Source organism: Pristiophorus japonicus, chromosome 31 (genome assembly GCF_044704955.1).
Source record: "Pristiophorus japonicus isolate sPriJap1 chromosome 31, sPriJap1.hap1, whole genome shotgun sequence".
NCBI classification, from domain to species: domain Eukaryota; kingdom Metazoa; phylum Chordata; class Chondrichthyes; family Pristiophoridae; genus Pristiophorus; species Pristiophorus japonicus.
In genome coordinates this window covers 8,831,135-8,853,256 of record NC_092007.1, presented here as the reverse complement: position 1 = coordinate 8,853,256, position 22,122 = coordinate 8,831,135, and the positions used below count along the sequence as shown (strand labels likewise).

Below are 22,122 nucleotides of genomic sequence, written 5' to 3'. Positions count from 1 at the left end.
GTTCAGGTTGGGGTTCGGGTCAGAGTTCAGGGTTAAGGGTCAGGGTTCAGGGTGAGGGTCAGAGTGCGACCCTCCGCGGTCCGGAAGCGCGTGAATGAGTCAGCCTTGGCAGTCAGCAGTGCAACAGGTCGCACTTTATTCGCCTCACAGCTACAAAAACACGAGACAGCATTGGGTGTGAGTGGGGATAATCCGTGCGGGGATCACGCCCCTCGCCCCTCGGACGGATCGAGACTGTCCACGCCGCTGGCCGAGGCCGCGATTCCTGGTCCCGTGCTGCTGTGGGATGGTCTCCGGGGCAGCCTGAGAGTCAGTAGATGTCCTGGCTCGAGCAACGGACAATCCTCCCATCGTCCCGGACTAGCCACAGGAGCCCCATGTCCCAGGACGCGTGCTTGAATCGCAGGTTCCCGATCTGGATCTTGGTCCAGCCCCAGCCAGTGGGCTTATTACTCGTGATGCCTTTCCTGCGGAGGACAAGGGGAGAAGGCAGGGTTGGGGTGGTTGGAGAAAAGATACGGCGAAATTTCAGCTCAGTTACAACTTCGTATCATCACCCCCACCGTTTCTCGCTGACCGACATCGGATCTCGGTCCAGCAACGTCTCAATTCTCGTTCCCGTGTTCAAATACCCTGCCACCCCTCCCTATCTCTGTAACCACCTCCAGCCCTGCACCCCTCCCTATCTCTGTAACCACCTCCAGCCCTGCACCCCTCCCTATCTCTGTAACCTCCTCCAGCCCTGCACCCCTCCCTATCTCTGTAACCTCCTCCAGCACCTACACCCCTCCCTATCTCTGTAACCTCCTCCAGCCCCTACACCCCTCCCTATCTCTGTAACCTCCTCCAGCCCCTACACCCCTCCCTATCTCTGTAACCTCCTCCAGCCCCTACACCCCTCCCTATCTCTGTAACCTCCTCCAGCCCTGCACCCCTCCCTATCTCTGTAATCTCCTCCAGCCCCTACACCCCTCCCTATCTCTGTAATCTCCTCCAGCCCCTACACCCCTCCCTATCTCTGTAATCTCCTCCAGCCCCTACACCCCTCCCTATCTCTGTAACCTCCTCCAGCCCCTACACCCCTCCCTAACTCTGTAACCTCCTCCAGCCCCTACACCCCTCCCTATCTCTGTAACCCCCTCCAGCCCCTACACCCCTCCCTATCTCTGTAACCTCCTCCAGCCCCTACAACCCTCCCTATCTCTGTAACCTCCTCCAGCCCCTACACCCCTCCCTATCTCTTAACCTCCCCCAGCCCCTACACCCCTCCCTATCTCTGTAACCTCCTCCAGCCCTTACACCCCTCCCTATCTCTGTAACCTCCTCCAGCCCTGCACCCCTCCCTATCTCTGTCACCTCCTCCAGCCCCTACACACCTCCCTATCTCTGTAACCTCCTCCAGCCCCTACACACCTCCCTATCTCTGTAACCTCCTCCAGCCCCTACACCCCTCCCTATCTCTGTAACCTCCTCCAGCCCCTACACCCAACCCTATCTCTGTAACCTCCTCCAGCCCTACACCCCTCCCTATCTCTGTAACCTCCTCCAGCCCTTACACCCCTCCCTATCTCTTAACCTCCTTCAGCCCCTACACCCCTCCCTATCTCTGTAGCCTCCTCCAGCCCCCTCACCCCTCCCTATCTCTGTAACCACCTCCGCTCCTTGATTTCTGGTTGCGCTCAGTCCCACACTCCTGATCTTTGGGCACCCTGTGCGGAGGGGAGAGGGCAGGTCGGAGGGGTGCACCTCATAAGTCAATCCCCTCATCTGAGGAATCAACCGAGTGAACCTTCTCTGAACAGCCTCCAATACAAGTATATCTTTCCTTAAATACGGAGACCAAAACTGCACGCAGTACTCCAGGTGTGGCCTCACCAATACCCTGTATAACTGTAGCAAGACTTCCCTGCTTTTATACTCCATCCCCCTTTGCAATAAAGGCCAAGATTCCATTGGCCTTCCTGATCACTTGCTGTACCTGCATACTATCCTTTTGTGTTTCATGCACAAGTACCCCCAGGTCCCGCTGTACTGCAGCACTTTGCAATCTTTCTCCATTTAAATAATAATTTGCTTTTCTATTTTTTCTGCCAAAGTGCATGACCTCACACTTTCCCACATTATACTCCATCTGCCAAATTTTTGCCCACTCACTTAGCCTGTCTATGTTCCTTTGCAGATTTTTTGTGTCCTCCTCACAACTTGCTTTCCCACCCATCTTTGTATCATCAGCAAACCTGGCTACATTACACTCAGTCCTTCATCCAAGTCATTAATATAGATTGGAAATAGTTGAGGACCCAGCACTGATCCCTGCGGCATCCCACTAGTTACTGATTGCCAACCGGAAAATGACCCATTTATCCCGACTCTCTGCTTTCTGTTAGTTCGCCAATCCCCTATCCATGCTAATATATTACCCCCAACCGTGTGAAATTTTATCTTGTACAGGAGCCTTTTATGTGGCACCTTATCGAATGCCTTCTGGAAATCCAAATACACCAAATGAGACAGGTGGTTGTGAGCTATCTCGTTCTTAATAGAAAATGTGTTAACGCCCTCAGCTCCGGAATCAACCGAGTGAACCTTCTCTGAACTGCCTCCAATGCAAGTATATCCCTCCTTAAATACGGAGACCAAAACTGCACGCAGTACTCCAGGTGTGGCCTCACCAATACCCTGTATAACTGGAGCAGAACTTCTCTGCTTTTATACTCCATCTCCCTTTGCAACAAAGGCCAACACTCAACCGAGTGAACCTTCTCTGAGCTGCCTCAAATGCAAGTATATCCCTCCTTAAATACGGAGACCAAAACTGCACGCAGTACTCCAGGTGTGGCCTCACCAATACCCTGCACAGTTGTAGCAGGACTTCTCTGCTTTTATACTCCATCCCCCTTTGCAACAAAGGCCAACACTCAACCTCGTGAACCTTCTCTGAACTGCTTCCAAAGCAAGTATCTCCTTTCGAAGCCAATGCACAACGCGCCCCATTTTGAGGTTCTCTGCGAGGTCTTGGCGCCCCTTCTGATTGGTGCGGCATTTCTGATTAGCGCAGCCCCCCCACCGCCCCACACACCCATCGAGCACCGATGCCTCACCTCATGTACAGCTGCTTGGTGACGCTGATGGCGAAGACCCGCCCGTCCGTGCCCACCTCGATCATCTGGAACTTGCCAAAGATGCGGCTCCAGCCGGTGCCCAGGCAGGCGCTTGGCGTGACGTTGATACGGTAGTACACATCCTTGGCCAGCGTCACCCCCCAGCAGCCCAGCGGGCCGCAGGAGTAGTACTTCATGCGGCTGCCCACACTGCGGAAGGCCACCGTGCCGTTGGGCACCGCCTTGGGCAGCTCGTTCTTCTCCAGGCAGAGCGTGGCCCCGAACTGGTCCACCCCGGCCACAAACTGTGCCCCGCCCGCGTCGATCTGCACCAACTGTGCGTCTGGAAAGGAAAAACAGCCGACGGCGGTTAATCGTAGAGCACCCGCTGCCATCACCCCCCTCCCCTCTCCCCCGTGCTCCCCCACCTCCCTCACTGCACCCCTCCCCACCTCCCTCGTATGGCAATCTATATTAATAACAGTGACTAGTGGGGTGCCGCAGGGATCAGTGCTGGGGCCCCAACTATTTACAATCTATGCTATCATTATCATCATAGTCCGCCTCCCCCCCACCCCTCCACACTCCCCCCTCCCTCATTTAGCAATCTAAATAACAGTGACTAGTAGGGATCAGTGCTGGGGCCCCAACTATTTACAATCTATACTATCATTGTCATCATAGTCCGTCACCACACCCCATCGCCCCCCCCCCCCCCGCAACCTCCCATGCTCCCCACCTCCCTCGTATGGCAATCTATATTAATAACAGTGACTAGTGGAGTGCCACAGGGATCAGTGCTGGGGCCCCAACTATTTACAATCCATACTATCATTATCATCATAGTCCGTCACCACACCCCATCGCCCCCCCACCCCGCAATCTCCCATGCTCCCCCCTCCCTCATTTGGCAATCTATATTAATAACAGTAACTAGTGGGGTGCCACAGGGATCAGTGCTGGGACCCCAACTATTTACAATCCATACTATCATTATCATCATAGTCCGTCACCACACCCCATCGCCCCCCCCCCCCCTGCAACCTCCCATGCCCCCCCCTCCCTCGTATGGCAATCTATATTAATAACAGTGACTAGTGGAGTGCCACAGGGATCAGTGCTGGGGCCCCAACTATTTACAATCCATATTATCATCATCATCATAGTCCGCCTCCCCCCCACCCCTCCACACTCCCCCCTCCCTCATTTAGCAATCTAAATAACAGTGACTAGTGGGGTGCCGCAGGGATCAGTGCTGGGGCCCCAACTATTTACAATCCATATTATCATCATCATCATAGGCAGTCCTTCGCAACGAGCGTGACTTGCTTCCACACGAGTTCACAGGTGTTTCAATGAAGGACCTAATATTCCAGATCCCGAACTACATCCTGAAGGGTGGAAGATGCCAGTGGGTGGATTTTTTTAACGTGGGGTGGCTGTTACACACCAGCCACCACACGGGCTTGACCGAGCTCGGTCTTGGTCCAGTGGCAAGGGTTAACCAAGACGACTGGAGACCAGTAATGACTTGGATGAAGGGACCGAGTGTAATGTAGCCAAGTTTGCTGTCGTTACTCCTGGGAGGACAGATGCACCAACGTTAGCGTCCTCGACCAGGCCAACATCCCCAGCATCGAAGCACTGACCACACTCGACCAGCTCCGCTGGGCAGGGCCACATTGTCCGCATGTCCCCCCAGACACGAGACTCCCCAAAGCGAGCGCTCTACTCGGAACTCCTTCACGGCAAGTGAGCCCCAGGTGGGCAGAGGAAACGTTACAAGGGACCACCCTCAAAGCCTCCCTGATAAAGTGCAACATCCCCACTGACACCTGGGAGTCCCTGGGCCCAAAGACCAGTCCCGCCCTCAGTGGAGGAAGTGCATCCGGGAGGGCGCTGAGCACCTCGAGTCTCGTCGCCGAGAGCGTGCAGAAACCAAGCGCAGGCAGCGGAAGGAGCGTGCGGCAAACCAGTCCCACCCTCCCCTTCCCTCAACCACTGTCTGTCCCACCTGTGACAGGGACTGTGGTTCCCGTATTGGGACTGTTCAGTCACCTAAGAACTCATTTTTAGAGTGGAAGCAAGTCTTCCTCGACTCCGAGGGACTGTCTATGATGATGGGAGGAAAAGCAATGTGTGAGGAGGTCACAAAATCTGCAAAGGACAGAGACAGGCTCAGTGAGTGGGCAAAAATTTGTCAGATGGAGTATAATGTTGGAAAGTGTGAGGTCATGTACTTTGGCAGAAAAAAAATCAAAGAGCAAGTTATTATTTAAATGGAGAAAGATTGCAAAGTGCCGCAGTACAGAGGGACCTGGGTGCTTGAGTATGAAACACAAAAGGATAGTATGCAGGTGCAGCAAATGATCAGGAAGGCCAATGGTATCTTGGCCTTTATTGCAAGGGGGATGGAGTATAAAAGCAGGGAAGTCTTGCTACAGTTATACAGGGTACGTACAGTTGTATGTACAGTCATGTTTGACAAATTTACTGGAATTCTTTGAGGATCTAACGAACAGGGTGGATAAAGGGGGAACCAGTGGATGTGGTGTATTTGGACTTCCAGAAGGCATTTGACAAGGTTACTGCACAAGATAAAAGTTCACGGGGTTGGGGGTAATATATTAGCATGGATAGAGAATTGGCTAACTAACAGAAAACAGAGAGTCGGGATAAATGGGTCATTCTCGGGTTGGCGATCAGTAACTAGTGGGGTGCCGCAGGGATCAGTGCTGGGACACCAACTATTTACAATCTATATTAACGACTTGGAAGAAGGGACCGAGTGTAACGTAGCCAAGTTTGCTGACGATACAAAGATGGGAGGAAAAGCAATGTGTGAGGAGGACACACAAAATCTGCAAAAGGACACAGACAGGCTCAGTGAGTGGGCAAAAATGTGTCAGATGGAGTATAATGTTGGAAAGTGTGAGGTCATGCACTTTGGCAGAAAAACATCAAAGAGCAAGTTATTATTTAAATGGAGGAAGATTGCAAAGTGCCGCAGTACAGCGGGACCTGGGGGTACTTGTGCATGAAACACAAAAGGATAGTATGCAGGTACAGCAAGTGATCAGGAAGGCCAATGGTATCTTGGCCTTTATTGCAAAGGGGATGGAGTATAAAAGCAGGGAAGTCTTGCTACAGTTATACAGGGTATTGGTGAGGCCACACCTGGAGTACTGCGTGCAGTTTTGGTTTCCATATTTACGAAAGGATATACTTGCTTTGGAGGCTGTTCAGACAAGGTTCACTCGGTTGGTTCCGGAGATGAGGGGGTTGACTTATGAGGAAAGGTTGAGGAGGTTGGGCCTCTACTCATTGGAATTCAGAAGAATGAGAGGTGATCTTATCGAAACGTATCAGATTATGAGGGGGGCTCGACAAGGTGGATGCAGAGAGGATGTTTCCACTGATGGGGGAGACTAGAACTAGGGGTCATGGTCTTAGAATAAGGGGCCGCCCATTTAAAACTGAGATGAGGAGGAATTTCTTCTCTCAGAGGGTTGTAAATCTGTGGAATTCTCTGCCCCAGAGAGCTGTGGTCATCGAATGTATTTACGTTGGAGATGGACAGATTTTTGAGCGATAATGGAGTGAAGGGTTATGGGGAGCGGGCCTCTTGGTTGGATGTAAAAGATCTCATGGCACTATTTCAAAGAAAATATGGGGGGGGGGAGGGGCAGCTGATGGGGGAGAGGGGGGAGCTCTTCCTGGTGTCCTGCGGCTAATCTATTCCTCAGGAAAATCACCGAAAAAATGAACAGGTGAGCTGGTGGTGATGGGTTTGCTGTGTGTGTGGGAGCTTGCTGTGCGCACATTGTCTGCCGCGGTTCCCACATTACCACACTTGACAAAAAGGACTTCGTTGGCTGTGTAGCGCCTTTGGGACGGCCGGCGGTGATGAAAGCCGCTCTAGAAATGGAGGTTCCCTCTCTCTACACCCGCGGGGCGCTGACCTACTTACTGAATATTGGCGACCATTGCCCCGCCACCAGTCGGAAGATGTCCAGCCGTTGTCCCACGCCCCAGACACCGGATGGGCCCACCGTGACGTGCTTGAGGTTGCCGGGCACACGGACCCAGGCCTGTCCCAGTCTGGTGTACACGGCCCCAGTGGGATTGACCCCGAAGACCAGGCCGTTGCCAGCGTCAACCTGCTTCAGCGTCCCCTCGATATCTGTGCACCTCGCGCCTGGAGAGGGAAAACACAGCGATGTGAACCCTGGTCTTTGCCCGTTCACACGCCCACCCACGACCAGGATCGCTGTGCTATTAACGTTCAGTCATTGAATAGCACAGAATCTGAGAAAATTACGACACCTAAGAACATAAGAAATAGGAGCAGGAGTCGGCCATTCGGCCCCTCGAGCCTGCTCCGCCATTTAATACGACCATGGCTGATCCGATCATGGACTCAGCTCCACTTCCCCGCCCGCTCCCCATAACCCTTCACTCCCTTATCGCTCAAAAATCTGTCTATCTCCACCTTAAATATATTCACTGACCCAGCCTCCACAGCTCTCTGGGGCAGAGAATTCCACAGATTTACAACCCTCTGAGAGAAGAAATTCCTCCTCATCTCAGTTTTAAATGGGCGGCCCCTTATTCTGAGACTATGCCCCCTAGTTCTAGTCTCCCCCATCAGTGGAAACATCCTCTCTGCATCCATCTTGTCGAGCCCCCTCATAATCTGATACGTTTCGATAAGATCGCCTCTCATTCTTCTGAATTCCAATGAGTAGAGGCCCAACCTACTCAACCTTTCCTCATAAGTCAACCCCCTCATCCCCGGAATCAACCGAGTGAACCTTCTCTGAACTGCCTCCAAAGCAAGTATGTACCACTTAACGAAGGAGGACCATTTCGGCCCATCGTGTCCGTGGCCGGCCGACCAAGAGCTACCCAGCCTAATCCCACTTTCCCGCTCTGGGTCCGTAGCCCTGTAGGTTACGGCACTTCAAGTGTACATCCAGGTACTGTTTAAATGTGGTGAGGGTTTCTGCCTCTACCACCCTTTCAGGCCGTGAGTTCCACCCCAGACCCCCACCACCCTCTGGGTGAAGACATTTCCCCTCAAATCCCCTCTAAACCCCCCCCCCCCAATTACTTTCAATCTGTGCCCCCTGGTTGTTGACCCCTCTGCCAAGGGAAACAGGTCCTTCCAATCCACTCTATCCAGGCCCCTCATCATTTTACACACCTCAATCAGGTCTCCCCTCAGCCTCCTCTGTTCCAAAGAAAGCAACCCCAGCCTATCCAATCTTTCCTCATCGCTAAAATTCTCCAGTCCCGGCAACATCCTGGTAAATCTCCTCTGTACCCTCTCCAGTGCAACATCCTGGTAAATCTCCTCTGTACACTCTCCAGTGCAACATCCTGGTAAATCTCCTCTGTACCCTCTCCAGTGCAACATCCTGGTAAATCTCCTCTGCACCCTCTCCAGTGCAACATCCTGGTAAATCTCCTCTGCACCCTCTCCAGTGCAACATCCTGGTAAATCTCCTCTGTACACTCTCCAGTGCAACATCCTGGTAAATCTCCTCTGTACCCTCTCCAGTGCAACATCCTGGTAAATCTCCTCTGCACCCTCTCCAGTGCAACATCCTGGTAAATCTCCTCTGCACCCTCTCCAGTGCAACATCCTGGCAAATCTCCTCTGTACCCTCTCCAGTGCAACATCCTGGTAAATCTCCTCTGCACCCTCTCCAGTGCAACATCCTGGTAAATCTCCTCTGCACCCTCTCCAGTGCAACATCCTGGCAAATCTCCTCTGTACCCTCTCCAGTGCAACATCCTGGTAAATCTCCTCTGTACCCTCTCCAGTGCAACATCCTGGTAAATCTCCTCTGCACCCTCTCCAGTGCAACATCCTGGTAAATCTCCTCTGCACCCTCTCCAGTGCAACATCCTGGCAAATCTCCTCTGTACCCTCTCCAGTGCAACATCCTGGTAAATCTCCTCTGCACCCTCTCCAGTGCAACATCCTGGTAAATCTCCTCTGCACCCTCTCCAGTGCAACATCCTGGCAAATCTCCTCTGTACCCTCTCCAGTGCAACATCCTGGTAAATCTAACACCTTTAACATAATACAACGTCCCAAGGCACTCCACAGGAGTGTGAAAACACAAAAATAATTTGACACCAAGCCGCAGAAGCAGAAATTAGCGCAGGTGACCAAAAGCAGCATCTTGAAAGAGGAGAGAGAGGTGGAGAGAGGCGGAGAGGTTTAGGGAGGGAGTTCCAGAGCTCGGGGCCCAGGCAACAGAAGGCACGGCCACCGATGGTGGAGCGATTATAATCAGGGATGGTCAGGAGGGCAGAATTAGAGGAGTGCAGACATCTCGGGGGGTTGTGGGGCTGGAGGAGGTTACAGAGATAGGGAGGGGTATAGGGGCTGGAGGAGGTTACAGAGATAGGGAGGGGTGTAGGGGCTGGAGGGGGTTACAGAGATAGGGAGGGAGTGAGGGCCATGGAGGGATTCGAAAATAGTGACCCTCCGACAGTGCGGCACTCCCTCAGTACTGCCCCTCCGAAAGTAAGGCGCTCCCTCAGTACGGCCTCTCCGAAAGTAAGGCGCTCCCTCAGTATGGCCCCTCCGAAAGTAAGGCGCTCCCTCAGCACTGCCCCTCTGACAGTGTGGCACTCCCTCAGTACTGACCCTCCGACAGTGTGGCGCTCCCTCAGTACTGCCTTTCCAACAGTGTGGCACTCCCTCAGTACTGCCCCTCCGACAGTGCGGCGCTCCCTCAGTACTGACCCTCTGACAGTGTGGCGCTCCCTCAGTACTGCCCCTCCGACAGTGTGGCGCTCCCTCAGTACTGCCCCTCCGACAGTGCGGCGCTCCCTCAGTACTGCCCCTCCGACAGTGTGGCACTCCCTCAGTACTGACCCTCCGACAGTGTGGCGCTCCCTCAGTACTGCCCCTCTGACAGTGTGGCACTCCCTCAGTACTGCCCCTCTGACAGTGTGGCATTCCCTCAGTACTGCCCCTCTGACAGCGCGGTGTTCCCTCAGTACTGCCCCTCCGACAGTGCGGCACTCTCTCAGTACTGCCCCTCCGACAGTGCGGCACTCTCTCAGTACTGCCCCTCCGACAGTGCGGCACTCCCTCAGTACTGCCCCTCCGACAGTGCGGCGCTCCCTCAGTACTGCCCCTCCGACAGTGCGGCACTCTCTCAGTACTGCCCCTCCGACAGTGCGGCACTCCCTCAGTACTGCCCCTCCGACAGTGCGGCACTCCCTCAGTACTGCACTGGGAGCATCAGCCTCTATTTTTGTGCTCAAGTCCCTGGAGTGGGATTCGAACCCCCAAACGTTCTGATTCAGAGGTGAGAGAGCGCACTACCCACTGAGGCAGTTCAGAGAAGGCTCACTCGGTTGATTCCGGGGATGAGGGGGTTGACTTATGAGGAAAGGTTGGGCCTCGACTCATTGGAGTTCAGAAGAATGAGAGGTGATCTTATCGAAACGTATCAGATTATGAGGGGGCTCGACAAGGTGGATGCAGAGAGGATGTTTCCACTGATGGGGGAGACTAGAACTAGGGGGCATGGTCTTAGAATAAGGGGCCGCCCATTTAAAACAGAGATGAGGAGGAATTTCTTCTCTCAGAGGGTTGTAAATCTGTGGAATTCTCTGCCCCAGAGAGCTGTGGGGGCTGGGTCATTGAATATATTTAAGGCGGAGATAGACAGATTTTTGAGCGATAAGGGAGTGAAGGGTTATGGGGAGCGGGCGGGGAAGTGGAGCTGAGTCCATGATCGGATCAGCCATGATCTTATTAAATGGCGGAGCAGGCTCGAGGGGCCGAATGGCCGACTCCTGCTCCTATTTCTGATGTTCTGATGAGCAACGGCTCACAGTATGGAACGGGAACAGGATTGTGCTGGGTGTACGGGGATTGGGAGTGGGGCTGACATTTCCGGGTGGAGAAGCGGAGGGGAGCAGCTGGAATCTCCGAGAGGGAACAGGAGAGAATGTCAGGCAAGGAACGCAAGCGGGATTGGCGAGCGAGATCTGTTCCGCACATCCTCACACGATCCACTGACCATTGCTGGCTCCAAATAGGCACAGCAGCAGTACGATGGTCTCTCTCATCTCCTTCCCTCAGTGTTCCCAGCGACGTAACGATCAAGATTTTTTCCACAGTCCGGTCACTAAACATCCAGTCACAGGACAAGAGAACTATTTGGCAGAAAAAAAATTAATTACTTGCATTTATACGCCGCCTTTCACTCCCTCAGGACGTCCCAAAGCGCATCACAGCCAATGAAGTACTTTTGGAGTGTGTTCACTGTTGTACTGTGGGAAACGCGGCAGGCAATTTGCGCACAGCAAGCTCCCACACACAGCGATGTGATAATGACCCGGATCGTCGGTTTCAGTGATCTTGGCCGAGAGATAAATTTTGGACACCGGGGAGAACTCCCCCTGCTGTTCCTTGCACTCGAGTCCGTGGGATCTTTTACACTCCACACACAAGAGGGCAGACGGGGCCTCGGTTTAATGTATCATCTGAATAATGGCACCTCCAACAGTGCGGCATTCCCTCAGTACTGCCCCTCTGACAGTGCGGCGCTCTCTCAGTACTGCCCCTCCGACAGTGCGGCACTCCCTCAGTACTGCCCCTCCGACAGTGCGGCACTCCCTCAGCACTGCCCCTCTGACAGTGCGGCACTCTCTCAGTACTGCCCCTCCGACAGTGCGGCGCTCCCTCAGTTCCGCCCCTCCGACAGTGCGGCACTCCCTCAGTACTGCCCCTCCGACAGTGCGGCGCTCCCTCAGTTCCGCCCCTCCGACAGTGCAGCGCTCCCTCAGAGCCTCGAGCTGGTTACACAGGAACAGGAGGAGGCCCATTCAGCCCCTCGAGCCTGTTACACAGGAACAGGAGGAGGCCCATTCAGCCCCTCGAGCCTGTTACACAGGAGCAGGAGGCCCATTCAGCCCCTCGAGCCTGTTACACAGGAACAGGAGGAGGCCCATTCAGCCCCTCGAGCCTGTTACACAGGAACAGGAGGAGGCCCATTCAGCCCCTCGAGCCTGTTACACAGGGAACAGGAGGAGGCCCATTCAGCCCCTCGAGCCTGTTACACAGGAACAGGAGGAGGCCCATTCAGCCCCTCGAGCCTGATACACAGGAGCAGGAGGAGGCCCATTCAGCCCCTCGAGCCTGTTACACAGGGAACAGGAGGAGGCCCATTCAGCCCCTCGAGCCTGTTACACAGGAACAGGAGGAGGCCCATTCGGCCCCTCGAGCCTGTTACACAGGAACAGGAGGAGGCCCATTCAGCTCGCGTCCCTCTCTGAGCAAGTTAAAAAAAAAAACCCTTGGGGCACTCACCTTTGCAAACCTTCTCCACTTGTCCTCGCTCAGCTTCCAACTGATCGCCTCGCTTCTCGTCTGCAGAACTGCAGTCGCTCTGACGTCAAGATCAGTCTCGGGGCCGGGCGACCAATGGCTGAGAAGGGGACGTGTGCTCTGGCTGAATCAGCGGGGAGATAAGCTTGATCGGGGAATCAGCGTGCAGTCCGCTGTATCCAAGGTTATCTCCCAGCCCGTGCGTGGGGATAGCAAGTCCCCGGCTTGTCGAGTCCGATAACCTTGGGTCAAGGACGAGAATCTGCAAAGTCTTTGTTCGGGGGGGTGGGGCCCGGGAAAGACAGATCCCGCTTTGTCCGACGTGGCCGCGATGTGGATACAATTGTACACACAGTCGCCAGCAATTGGAACTGTCACTTCTGCCGCACGCACGATGTACGTCGGGGACCAGGTCAGCCTGTGTCTTCGACTGCAAGTGGACATCGCTATTAGCTCACGGTTCACGAGGTCACGTTCGGTAACCTCCAATCGGGCTTTGTCAGCTTACGTTTCAGCAGCAGGAGGAGGCCGTTCAGCCCCTCGAAACTGTACCTTGCCCTGGGAGTGTTTGATGGGACAGTGTAGAGGGAGCTTTACTCTGTATCTAACCCCTGTACCTGCCCTGGGAATGTTTGATGGGACAGTGTAGAGGGAGCTTTACTCTGTATCTAACCCCCTGTACCTGTACCTGTCCTGGGAGTGTTTGATGGGACAGTGTAGAGGGAGCTTTACTCTGTATCTAACCCCGTGCTGTACCTGTACCTGTCCTGGGAGTGTTTGATGGGACAATGTAGAGGGAGCTTTACTCTGTATCTAACCCCGTGCTGTACCTGCCCTGGGAGTGTTTGATGGGACAGTGTAGAGGGAGCTTTACTCTGTATCTAACCCCGTGCTGTACCTGCCCTGGGAGTGTTTGATGGGACAGTGTAGAGGGAGTTTTACTCTGTATCTAACCCCGTGCTGTACCTGTACCTGCCCTGGGAGTGTTTGATGGGACAGTGTAGAGAGAGCTTTACTCTGTATCTAACCCCGTGCTGTACCTGTACCTGCCCTGGGAGTGTTTGATGGGACAGTGTAGGGGGAGCTTTACTCTGTATCTAACCCCCTGTACCTGCCCTGGGAGTGTTTGATGGGACAGTGTAGAGGGAGCTTTACTCTGTATCTAACCCCCTGTACCAGTACCTGTCCTGGGAGTGTTTGATGGGACAGTGTAGAGGGAGCTTTACTCTGTATCTAACCCCGTGCTGTACCTGCCCTGGGAGTGTTTGACGGGACAGTGTAGAGGGAGCTTTACTCTGTATCTAACCCTGTGCTGTACCTGTACCTGCCCTGGGAGTGTTTGATGGGACAGTGTCGAGGGAGCTTTACTCGGTATCTAACCCCCTGTACCTGTACCTGCCCTGAGAGTGTTTGATGGGGACAGTGTCGAGGGAGCTTTACTCTGTATCTAACCCCCTGTACCTGAACCTTCCCTGGGAGTGTTTGATGGGACAGTGTAGAGGGAGCTTTACTCTGTATCTAACCCCGTGTTGTACCTGCCCCAGGAGTGTTTGATGGGACAGTGTAGAGGGAGCTTTACTCTATATCTAACCCCGTGCTGTACCTGTCCTGGGAGTGTTTGATGAGACAATGTAGAGGGAGCTTTACTCTGTATCTAACCCCGTGCTGTACCTGTACCTGCCCTGGGAGTGTTTGATGGGACAGTGTAGAGGGAGCTTTACTCTGTACCTAACCCTGTGCTGTACCTGTACCTGCCCTGGGAGTGTTTGATGGGACAGTGTAGAGGGAGCTTTACTCTGTATCTAACCCCGTGCTGTACCTGCCCTGGGAGTGTTTGATGGGACAGTGCAGAGGGAGCTTTACTCTGTCTCTAACCCCCTGTACCTGCCCTGGGAGTGTTTGATGGGTCAGTGTAGAGGGAGCTTTACTCTGTATCTAACCCCGTGCTGTACCTGTACCTGCCCTGGGAGTGTTTGACGGGACAGTGTAGAGGGAGCTTTACTCTGTATCTAACCCTGTGCTGTACCTGTACCTGCCCTGGGAGTGTTTGACAGGACAGTGTAGAGGGAGCTTTACTCTGTATCTAACCCCTTGCTGTACCTGCCCTGGGAGTGTTTGATGGGACAATGTAGAGGGAGCTTTACTCTGTATCTAACCCCGTGCTGTACCTGCCCTGGGAGTGTTTGATGGGACAGTGTAGAGGGAGCTTTACTCTGTATCTAACCCCCTGTACCTGCCCTGGGAGTGTTTGATGGGACAGTGTAGAGGGAGCTTTACTCTGTATCTAACCCCATGCTGTACCTGTACCTGCCCTGGGAGTGTTTGATGGGACAGTGTAGAGGGAGCTTTACTCTGTATCTAACCCCGTGCTATACTTGCCCTAAGCAAGGTACAACCTTGGCTCTGCTTCTTTATGGCCCAAAGTGCCTGACTCAGAAAATGGCTGGCCTTTTATACCAGAGCAGCACCATGTACATGCTGCTAGTGGCCTCCAACAATGATGCCATCTGGTGGCTACAAACAAAATGTACACACATGACAAGAACCCCCTCTGAGATCCTATCACAGTCTTTCACAGAGGTTGAGACGGTCCGGTGCTTTGCACTCCCGGGTTGACTGTCTCAGCTTGATTCCAGCCTTGGGTGAGTGTGCGAGGTCTGTTGTGGCTGATGGCTGGATGACTGACTTGTTGGGGGTGGCAGTGGCCACGTCAGGAATTGCAAGTCCATTTTTACTGAACAGGTCCGTGATGGAAATTCCTGGCTCACTGATGACCCTTGAGCCCTCTGAAGACTGCTGGTAGGTTGGTTGGTCGTCAATGGTTTCTTCGTCCCACTGTTCTGGCTTGTCTGTGTGCCTCAGCTTTGTCTGATCCACGTGTTTCCTGCAAGTTTGCCTATTCTTGAGCTTAATAACGAATACTCTGTTGCCCTCCTTGGCCATGACCGTACCAGTGATCCATTTGGGACCCTGGCCATAGTTCAACACATACACAGGATCATTAACAGAAATCTCGCGTGACACAGTTGTGTGATCGTGGTACCCTTGTTGACTTTGTCTTCTGTATTCAACATGATTATTTAAATCCGGGTGTACCAGCGATAGCTTGGTCTTAAGATCTCTTTTCATCATGAGTTCAGCAGGCGAGACCCCTGTGAGCGTTGCGGGGGAGGGGTGTCTTGTCCTGTAACTCAGCAGTGTGCAGGACAAGCGGCTCTGCAGTGACCCTTGGGTTACTCTCTCTTGTGTCTGTAAGCACTCCAGTGATGACTTCACGAGGCGAGCTATTGCACTTGAACTGTGGTGACCTTAGTCCATTTATTGCGGCTCCTGGGTGAGGTTCCAGCAAGGCGAGCTCCCTTTTATACCTGGTTACCTGCAGTGTGCAGGTGACCCCCTAGGTCTTCACCAGTTGCACCCTCTTGGTGGTGCAGGCGTAGTGTATACAGTGTGAAGGTACATCCAGCAACTGTACATTGAGTGTACAGGGTACATTCTACATGCACATCACTCTCCCCTAAGTCTTGTGCCACTGGGCTTTGCATTGGGTGCTCTGGCCCGAGACTTGAGTGCCCAAGGCCCCTTGCACCTTGTCTGTGCTTGGGAACGGCTCTCTCCCTGTCGACCCCCCCAGGTCCTTATTGCCACAACATTGGGAGATGGTCAGCCGTGGACGGTTGGAGGTTGCAGTGGGGGGGTTTGAGTGGGTTCTGGGTGTGATTCATGTGTCCATGACTGCATACATCCATTTCTCCCCCCACCCCCACATACATAGACCACGTGTGTGGCTCGATACCTGCGTGTGCATTCATGTACAGAAGGAAAGAGCAAAACAATTACATCAGTGTTTGGGTTGTGCAGTGGTGGAACCAGTACATTTTACAGGTAAGGGACATACGTGGTCTCACAGTCTTGCCCCTGGGTTGTGCAGGTGCAGGTGGGTGAGGACGCTAGTTCCAGAGTGCCCGGACCGTGTCCAGGTTGTCTGATGGTGGCGTTGTGCCCCATGCCAGCTGGGTGGGCTCGGATCCCTCCCTTGGGATGGGTCTCAGGGCCTTTGCCGTTGCCTAGTGGTGGGCAGAGCCACAGGAATGTGTGGCCTCCCTGTCCTCCTTTGAGGGTCTCCCTGCTGCCCTTCAGCGATAGTGGGGAGCCTGGTCATCCCAGGTCCCGTCGGGAGGGCTGGAGGGTGCTGGCCTCTTGCTGCCGGTGTTGGCCCTGGTGGCCGGGGGGGGGGGGGGGGAGGGGTAGAGCCAATCTGGGGCAGGGTACCGGTGGTGGTACCTGTGCCAACCGCTGATCGCTGGCCCTGCAGTGGGGTATGCTCCCTCTGTGTGTGTGGCCACGCTCCCTGGGGCATCACATTGGTGCCGGAGGCACAGGCTACACGATCGGGTAGCCCGCTGGACCTGGGTGCTTCCAACGGGAGGTTGCCCTCGGCTTTGTCGTCGTACAGGTAGAACTTGGCATCGCACATCATTTCATCATTACAGTCACGATACATTGGTTCCAACTGCAATCGCCCGACTCAACACGGTTCGTTACATTTACATACTTGAATTTGTCAATTACATCGCTTACATGTGTATTACCGACATCGTCGTACAAAGAGTGTAACTGTCCCTTTAATTGTGATGGGTTGCCGGTCCCCTTTAAGAGGGCCCTTGCAATCTTTACCCAAATCCAATTCGCCGCTCGGCCTCACGTGTTGCCCCCTCATCGCTGCCCCTCGCGGTCTGGCCGCCGCCATCTTGACTTCAGGCGCTTTTCACCTCGTGGTGCGGGCGCCATCTTCTCTCTCTCCACGAGCTGGGCCGCGGTGATCCTTATCTCCCCCAGGTTCTGCCACGGAAGCCGGGAGGTTACCTTCTGCCCTGATCTTCTCCCTCCGGAGTCCTGCCACTGGAGCCCGGAAGGTGAGGTCGGGTCGTTCGGGGTTGGATCATCTCGCCGTTGGGTCGGGCGGTCCGGGTCGTCGCCACGCAGTTCGGGTTGGGCGGCTGGGTTTCTCGGGCGTCGTGCGGGATCCAACTTCGGGGCCGCGTGGGCCGTCGATCGCCGGGGCCTGGAGGCTTTCCCAGCTCCAACGGATCGGTTTCATCCATCTTCTTCCGAACAGCGTTGGACCCTCGCCAGCAACGATCCACAAAGGTGACTTGTGCATCGCGCCATCGTGGGACACCTGGACATCCGACAACCAGGGTGGTGTCATTTGTGTTGGTGAGCAGCTCCACCGGGATCGGGAGCATTTTAGGTCGCTCGATTGGGTTAGAAACATAGAAACATAGAAAATAGGTGCAGGAGTAGGCCATTCGGCCCTTCGAGCCTGCACCACCATTCAATGAGTTCATGGCTGATCATTCACCTCAGTACCCCATTCCTGCTTTCTCACCATACCCCTTGATCCCCCGAGTAGTAAGGACTACATCTAACTCCTTTTTGAATGTATTTAGTGAATTGGCCTCAACAACTTTCTGTGATAGAGAATTCCACAGGTTCACCACTCTCTGGGTGAAGAAGTTTCTCCTCATCTCGGTCCTAAATGGCTCACCCCTTTATCCTTAGACTGTGTCCCCTGGTTCTGGACTTTCCCAACATTGGGAACATTCTTCCTGCATCCAACCTGTCTAAACCCGTCAGAATTTTAAACGTTTCTATGAGGTCCCCTCTCATTCTTCTGAACTCCAGTGAATACAAGCCCAGTTGATCCAGTCTTTCTTCATAGGTCAGTCCCGCCATCCCGGGAATCAGTCTGGTGAACCTTCGCTGCACTCCCTCAATAGCAAGAATGTCCTTCCTCAGGTTAGGAGACCAAAACTGTACACAATACTCCAGGTGTGGCCTCACCAAGGCCCTGCACAACTGTAGCAACACCTCCCTGCCCCTGTACTCAAATCCCCTCGCTATGAAGGCCAACATGCCATTTGCTTTCTTAACCGCCTGCTGTACCTGCATGCCAACCTTCAATGACTGATGTACCGTGACACCCAGGTCTCGTTGCACCTCCCCTTTTCCTAATCTGTCACCATTCAGATAATAGTCTGTCTCTCTGTTTTTACCACCAAAGTGGATAACCTCACATTTATCCACATTATACTTCATCTGCCATGCATTTGCCCACTCACCTAACCTATCCAAGTCACTCTGCAGCCTCATAGCATCCTCCTCGCAGCTCACACTGCCACCCAACTTAGTGTCATCCGCAAATTTGGAGATACTACATTTAATCCCCTCGTCTAAATCATTAATGTACAGTGTAAAACAGCTGGGGCCCCAGCACAGAACCTTGCAGTACCCCACTAGTCACTGCCTGCCATTCTGAAAAGTACCCATTTACTCCTACTCTTTGCTTCCTGTCTGACAAGCAGTTCTCAATCCACGTCAGCACACTGCCCCCAATCCCATGTGAAACTCTGGGTTGTCCCAGAGTTTCTCGAAGGCCGCCTGATTCATCAGCCACTGGCTCGCCCCTGTGTCCACCTCCACTGAGACTGGAGCGCCGTTGATTTCGACGGTCCGTTTTCAGCGGGGATTTCTCGGTGGAGCAGGTAAACGCTCCGTCCACCTCTTCCTGGGGCCGAGCTGCCTCTCGGACTCTCGCTTCACCGTCGCCAGAGTCCCAGTAATCGGCCAACTCCTTCCTCATCCACTCGGTGAGTAACATTTCTCTCGCACACTCGCTGGAGGTGGCCCTTCGTGTTGCAGCCTTTGCAAGTATGGTCTTTGTAGCGGCACTGGGGTGGGCCCTGTGATTCCCTCCACAGCGCCAGCATGGGGCTGGCCAGTTGGCCCCATGTGGCGGACTCAGGGTTGCGGGACGCGGGGTTCTGTTCTCTCTACCCTGAGAGAGACCGCTTGCAGCGGCCTTGCCCCTCAAAAGGCGGCAGTCGGTTCACAGTGCTTGCCGGGTTTGAGTCCTGGGGGGCGAGCCATCCGCCACACGGGGCCATCCGCTTGGAAACGCAGGCCGAGATCATGAAAGGCCTGGCTCACGCTAATTGCCTTCTGCAGGGTGACCATGGTGTCCGCAGAGAGCAGTTTGTGGAGGAGGCCCCCTTGTGGGCGCCTGGCTCTCTTTCGGTTTGAGCTGCTCCTGTGTCATCGTTACGAGCTCCGCCTACGTTTTGGCCGTTGTCTTCGCTGGGGCTGGCAAGTCCCTGACCAGGCCATAGACGGTGGGCCCACAACTGCTGAGCAGGACAGCTCTGCGCTTATCAGCCGGGTGAGGCCGGTGTGTCTCCCGCCAGGTCGTTCGCGACGAAAAAGTGTTCGAGCCTTTGCACAAAGGCCTCTCAATCTGCCCCATCGGCTAATTGTTGAAACGGGCCAAGGTCAGCCATTTTCGCGTGGAAATTCGTAATCTCGTCGCCAGTCATTATGTCTGTAAGCACTCTAGTAATGACTCCACCAGGTAAGGTATTGTACTTGAACCGTGGTGACCTTAGTCCATTTATCACAGCTCCTGCGTGCGGGTACAGTATGGTGAACTCCCTGTTATACCTGGTTACCTGTCGTGTACAGGTGACCCCTAGGTCTCTACCAGTTGCACCCACAAGCTATCGTGTATCCAGTGTGAAGAAAGATCGTGGTCTTATGTAACTGTACATTGAGTGTACAGGGAGTATACTTATATTATACATACACAACACTCTCCTCATGCTTTGCTTGATCATTTGTACTGCACGTTCTGCTTGCCCGTTGGACGCAGGCTTGAACGATGCTGACCTGACATGTTTTATGCCATTAAGTTTCACAAGCTCCTGACTGGTGAAGCACGACCCATTGTTGCTCACCACTATGTCAGGCAGACCATGTGTCGCGAACCTGACATTGAGATTCTCTATGGTTGCCGTGGACGTGCTGGATGACATCATTATGCATTCTATCTACTTCGAATAAGCAGCCAGCACCACTAAAAACATCTTGCCCAGGAAGGGGACCTGCAAAATCTACATGGATCCTGGACCAAGGTTTGGATGGCCACGACCACAGACTCAGGAGCGATTCCGCTGGTGCTTTGCTGAGCTGCATGCAAGTGTTGCACTGATGCACGCATGCTTTCAGCTCAGAATCAATTCCTGGCCACCAAACATGGGACCTGGCGATGGCCTTCATCATCACTATGCCAGGATGTGTGCTGTGTAACTCACACACAAACTTCTCTCTCCCTTTCTTAGGCATTACAACTCGATTGCCCCACAATCTGCTTGAATAGACAGTTCGTCCTTGCGACAAATGTACGGTTTGGCCTCCTCACACATTTGCTTAGGTATGGCAGACCAATCCCCTTTGAGAAAGCAACCCTTTACCACCGAAAATATCGGGTCCTGGCTGGTCCAGGTCTTAACTTGTTGAGCCTTGACAGGGGTACCTTCACTCTCAAAAACATCCATGATTAACATTCGATCCACAGGTTGTGGCGTTTCCACCTCCGGTGTGGGCAATGGCAAATGGCTCAAAGCATCGGCACAATTCTCTGTGCCAGGTCTGTGGCGAATGATATAATCATAGGCAGATAATGTCAGCGCCCACCTTTGGATGCAGGATGAAGCGTTGGTATTAATACCTTTGCTCTCGGAAACCAACAAAATGAGCGGCTTGTGATCAGTCTCTAATTCAAACCTCAGACCGAACAGGTATTGATGCATCTTTTTAACACGGTACGCACATGCTAAAGCTTCTTTTTCTACCATGCTGTGGGCCCTTTCTGCTTTAGACAAACTTTTGGATGCATACGCGACAGGTTGAAGTTTCCCTGACTCATTGGCTTGTTGGAGTACGCAACCAATTCCATATGACACAGGCCAAAACTAAACGTTTACATGGGTCATAATGTACCCGCAGCTTGTTCGAGCAAAGCAGATTAGTGGCTTTCTCGAAAGCTCTGTCTTGCAATGCGCCCCACACCCAGTTGTCACCTTTTCTCAATAGCATATGCAGTGGTTCTAGTAAGGTGCTCAATTTAGGTCGGAAGTTACCAAAGTAGTTGAGTAGACCCAGGAACGAACTCAGCTCTGCCACGTTCTGTGGCTTGGATACATTCCTGATGGCCTTGGTTTTCACGTCAGTGGGTCTGATGCCACCAGCGGCGATTTTCCTCCCGAGGAATTCGACCTCCGGTGCCATGAAGACGCACTTCGAGCGTTTCAGTCTGAGTCCCACTCTGTCCAAACGCAGTAGAACCTCTTCCAGGTTGTTCCGATGTTCCTTGGTGTCACAACCGGTGATCAGGATGTCATCTTGGAACACAATGGTTCTGGGAACGGACTTCAGTAGACTTTTCCATATTCCTCTGGAATATTGAGGCAGCCGAACAAATCCCAAACGGGCACCTGTGGTAAATAAACTGTCCTTTGTGCGTGTTAATGCACGTAAGCCTCTTCAACATCTCAACCAGCTCCTGTGTCATATAGGCCGACGTCAAGTCCAGTTTTGTGAACAACGTCCCTCCGGCTAGCATTGCAAACAAGTCATCAGCCTTCGGTAACGGGTACTGATCCTGTTTCGAAACCCTATTGATCGTAGTCTCCACAGATTCTGACTGTGTCTTCACTTTTCAGCACAGGAACAATGGGGCTGGCCCATTCATTAAATTCGACCGGTGATATGATCCCTTCACACTGGAGCCTGTCCAGTTCAATTTTGTCCTTCTCCCTT

At 53.5% G+C, this 22,122-nt stretch overlaps 1 protein-coding gene across 1 annotated transcript; it reads right to left on the bottom strand.

The window, feature by feature from the left end:
- Nucleotides 1-309: 309 nt before the first annotated feature.
- On the bottom strand, nt 310-11,213 carry LOC139240435 (fish-egg lectin-like). The gene is made up of 4 exons (XM_070868959.1): nt 11,156-11,213; nt 7,072-7,299; nt 3,102-3,444; nt 310-467 (listed from the first exon to the last, which is right to left on the bottom strand). Exons 1-4 carry the CDS (start codon nt 11,202-11,204, stop codon nt 311-313), a joined length of 777 nt encoding a protein of 258 aa, XP_070725060.1. The 5' UTR covers nt 11,205-11,213; the 3' UTR covers nt 310.
- Nucleotides 11,214-22,122: the final 10,909 nt, after the last annotated feature.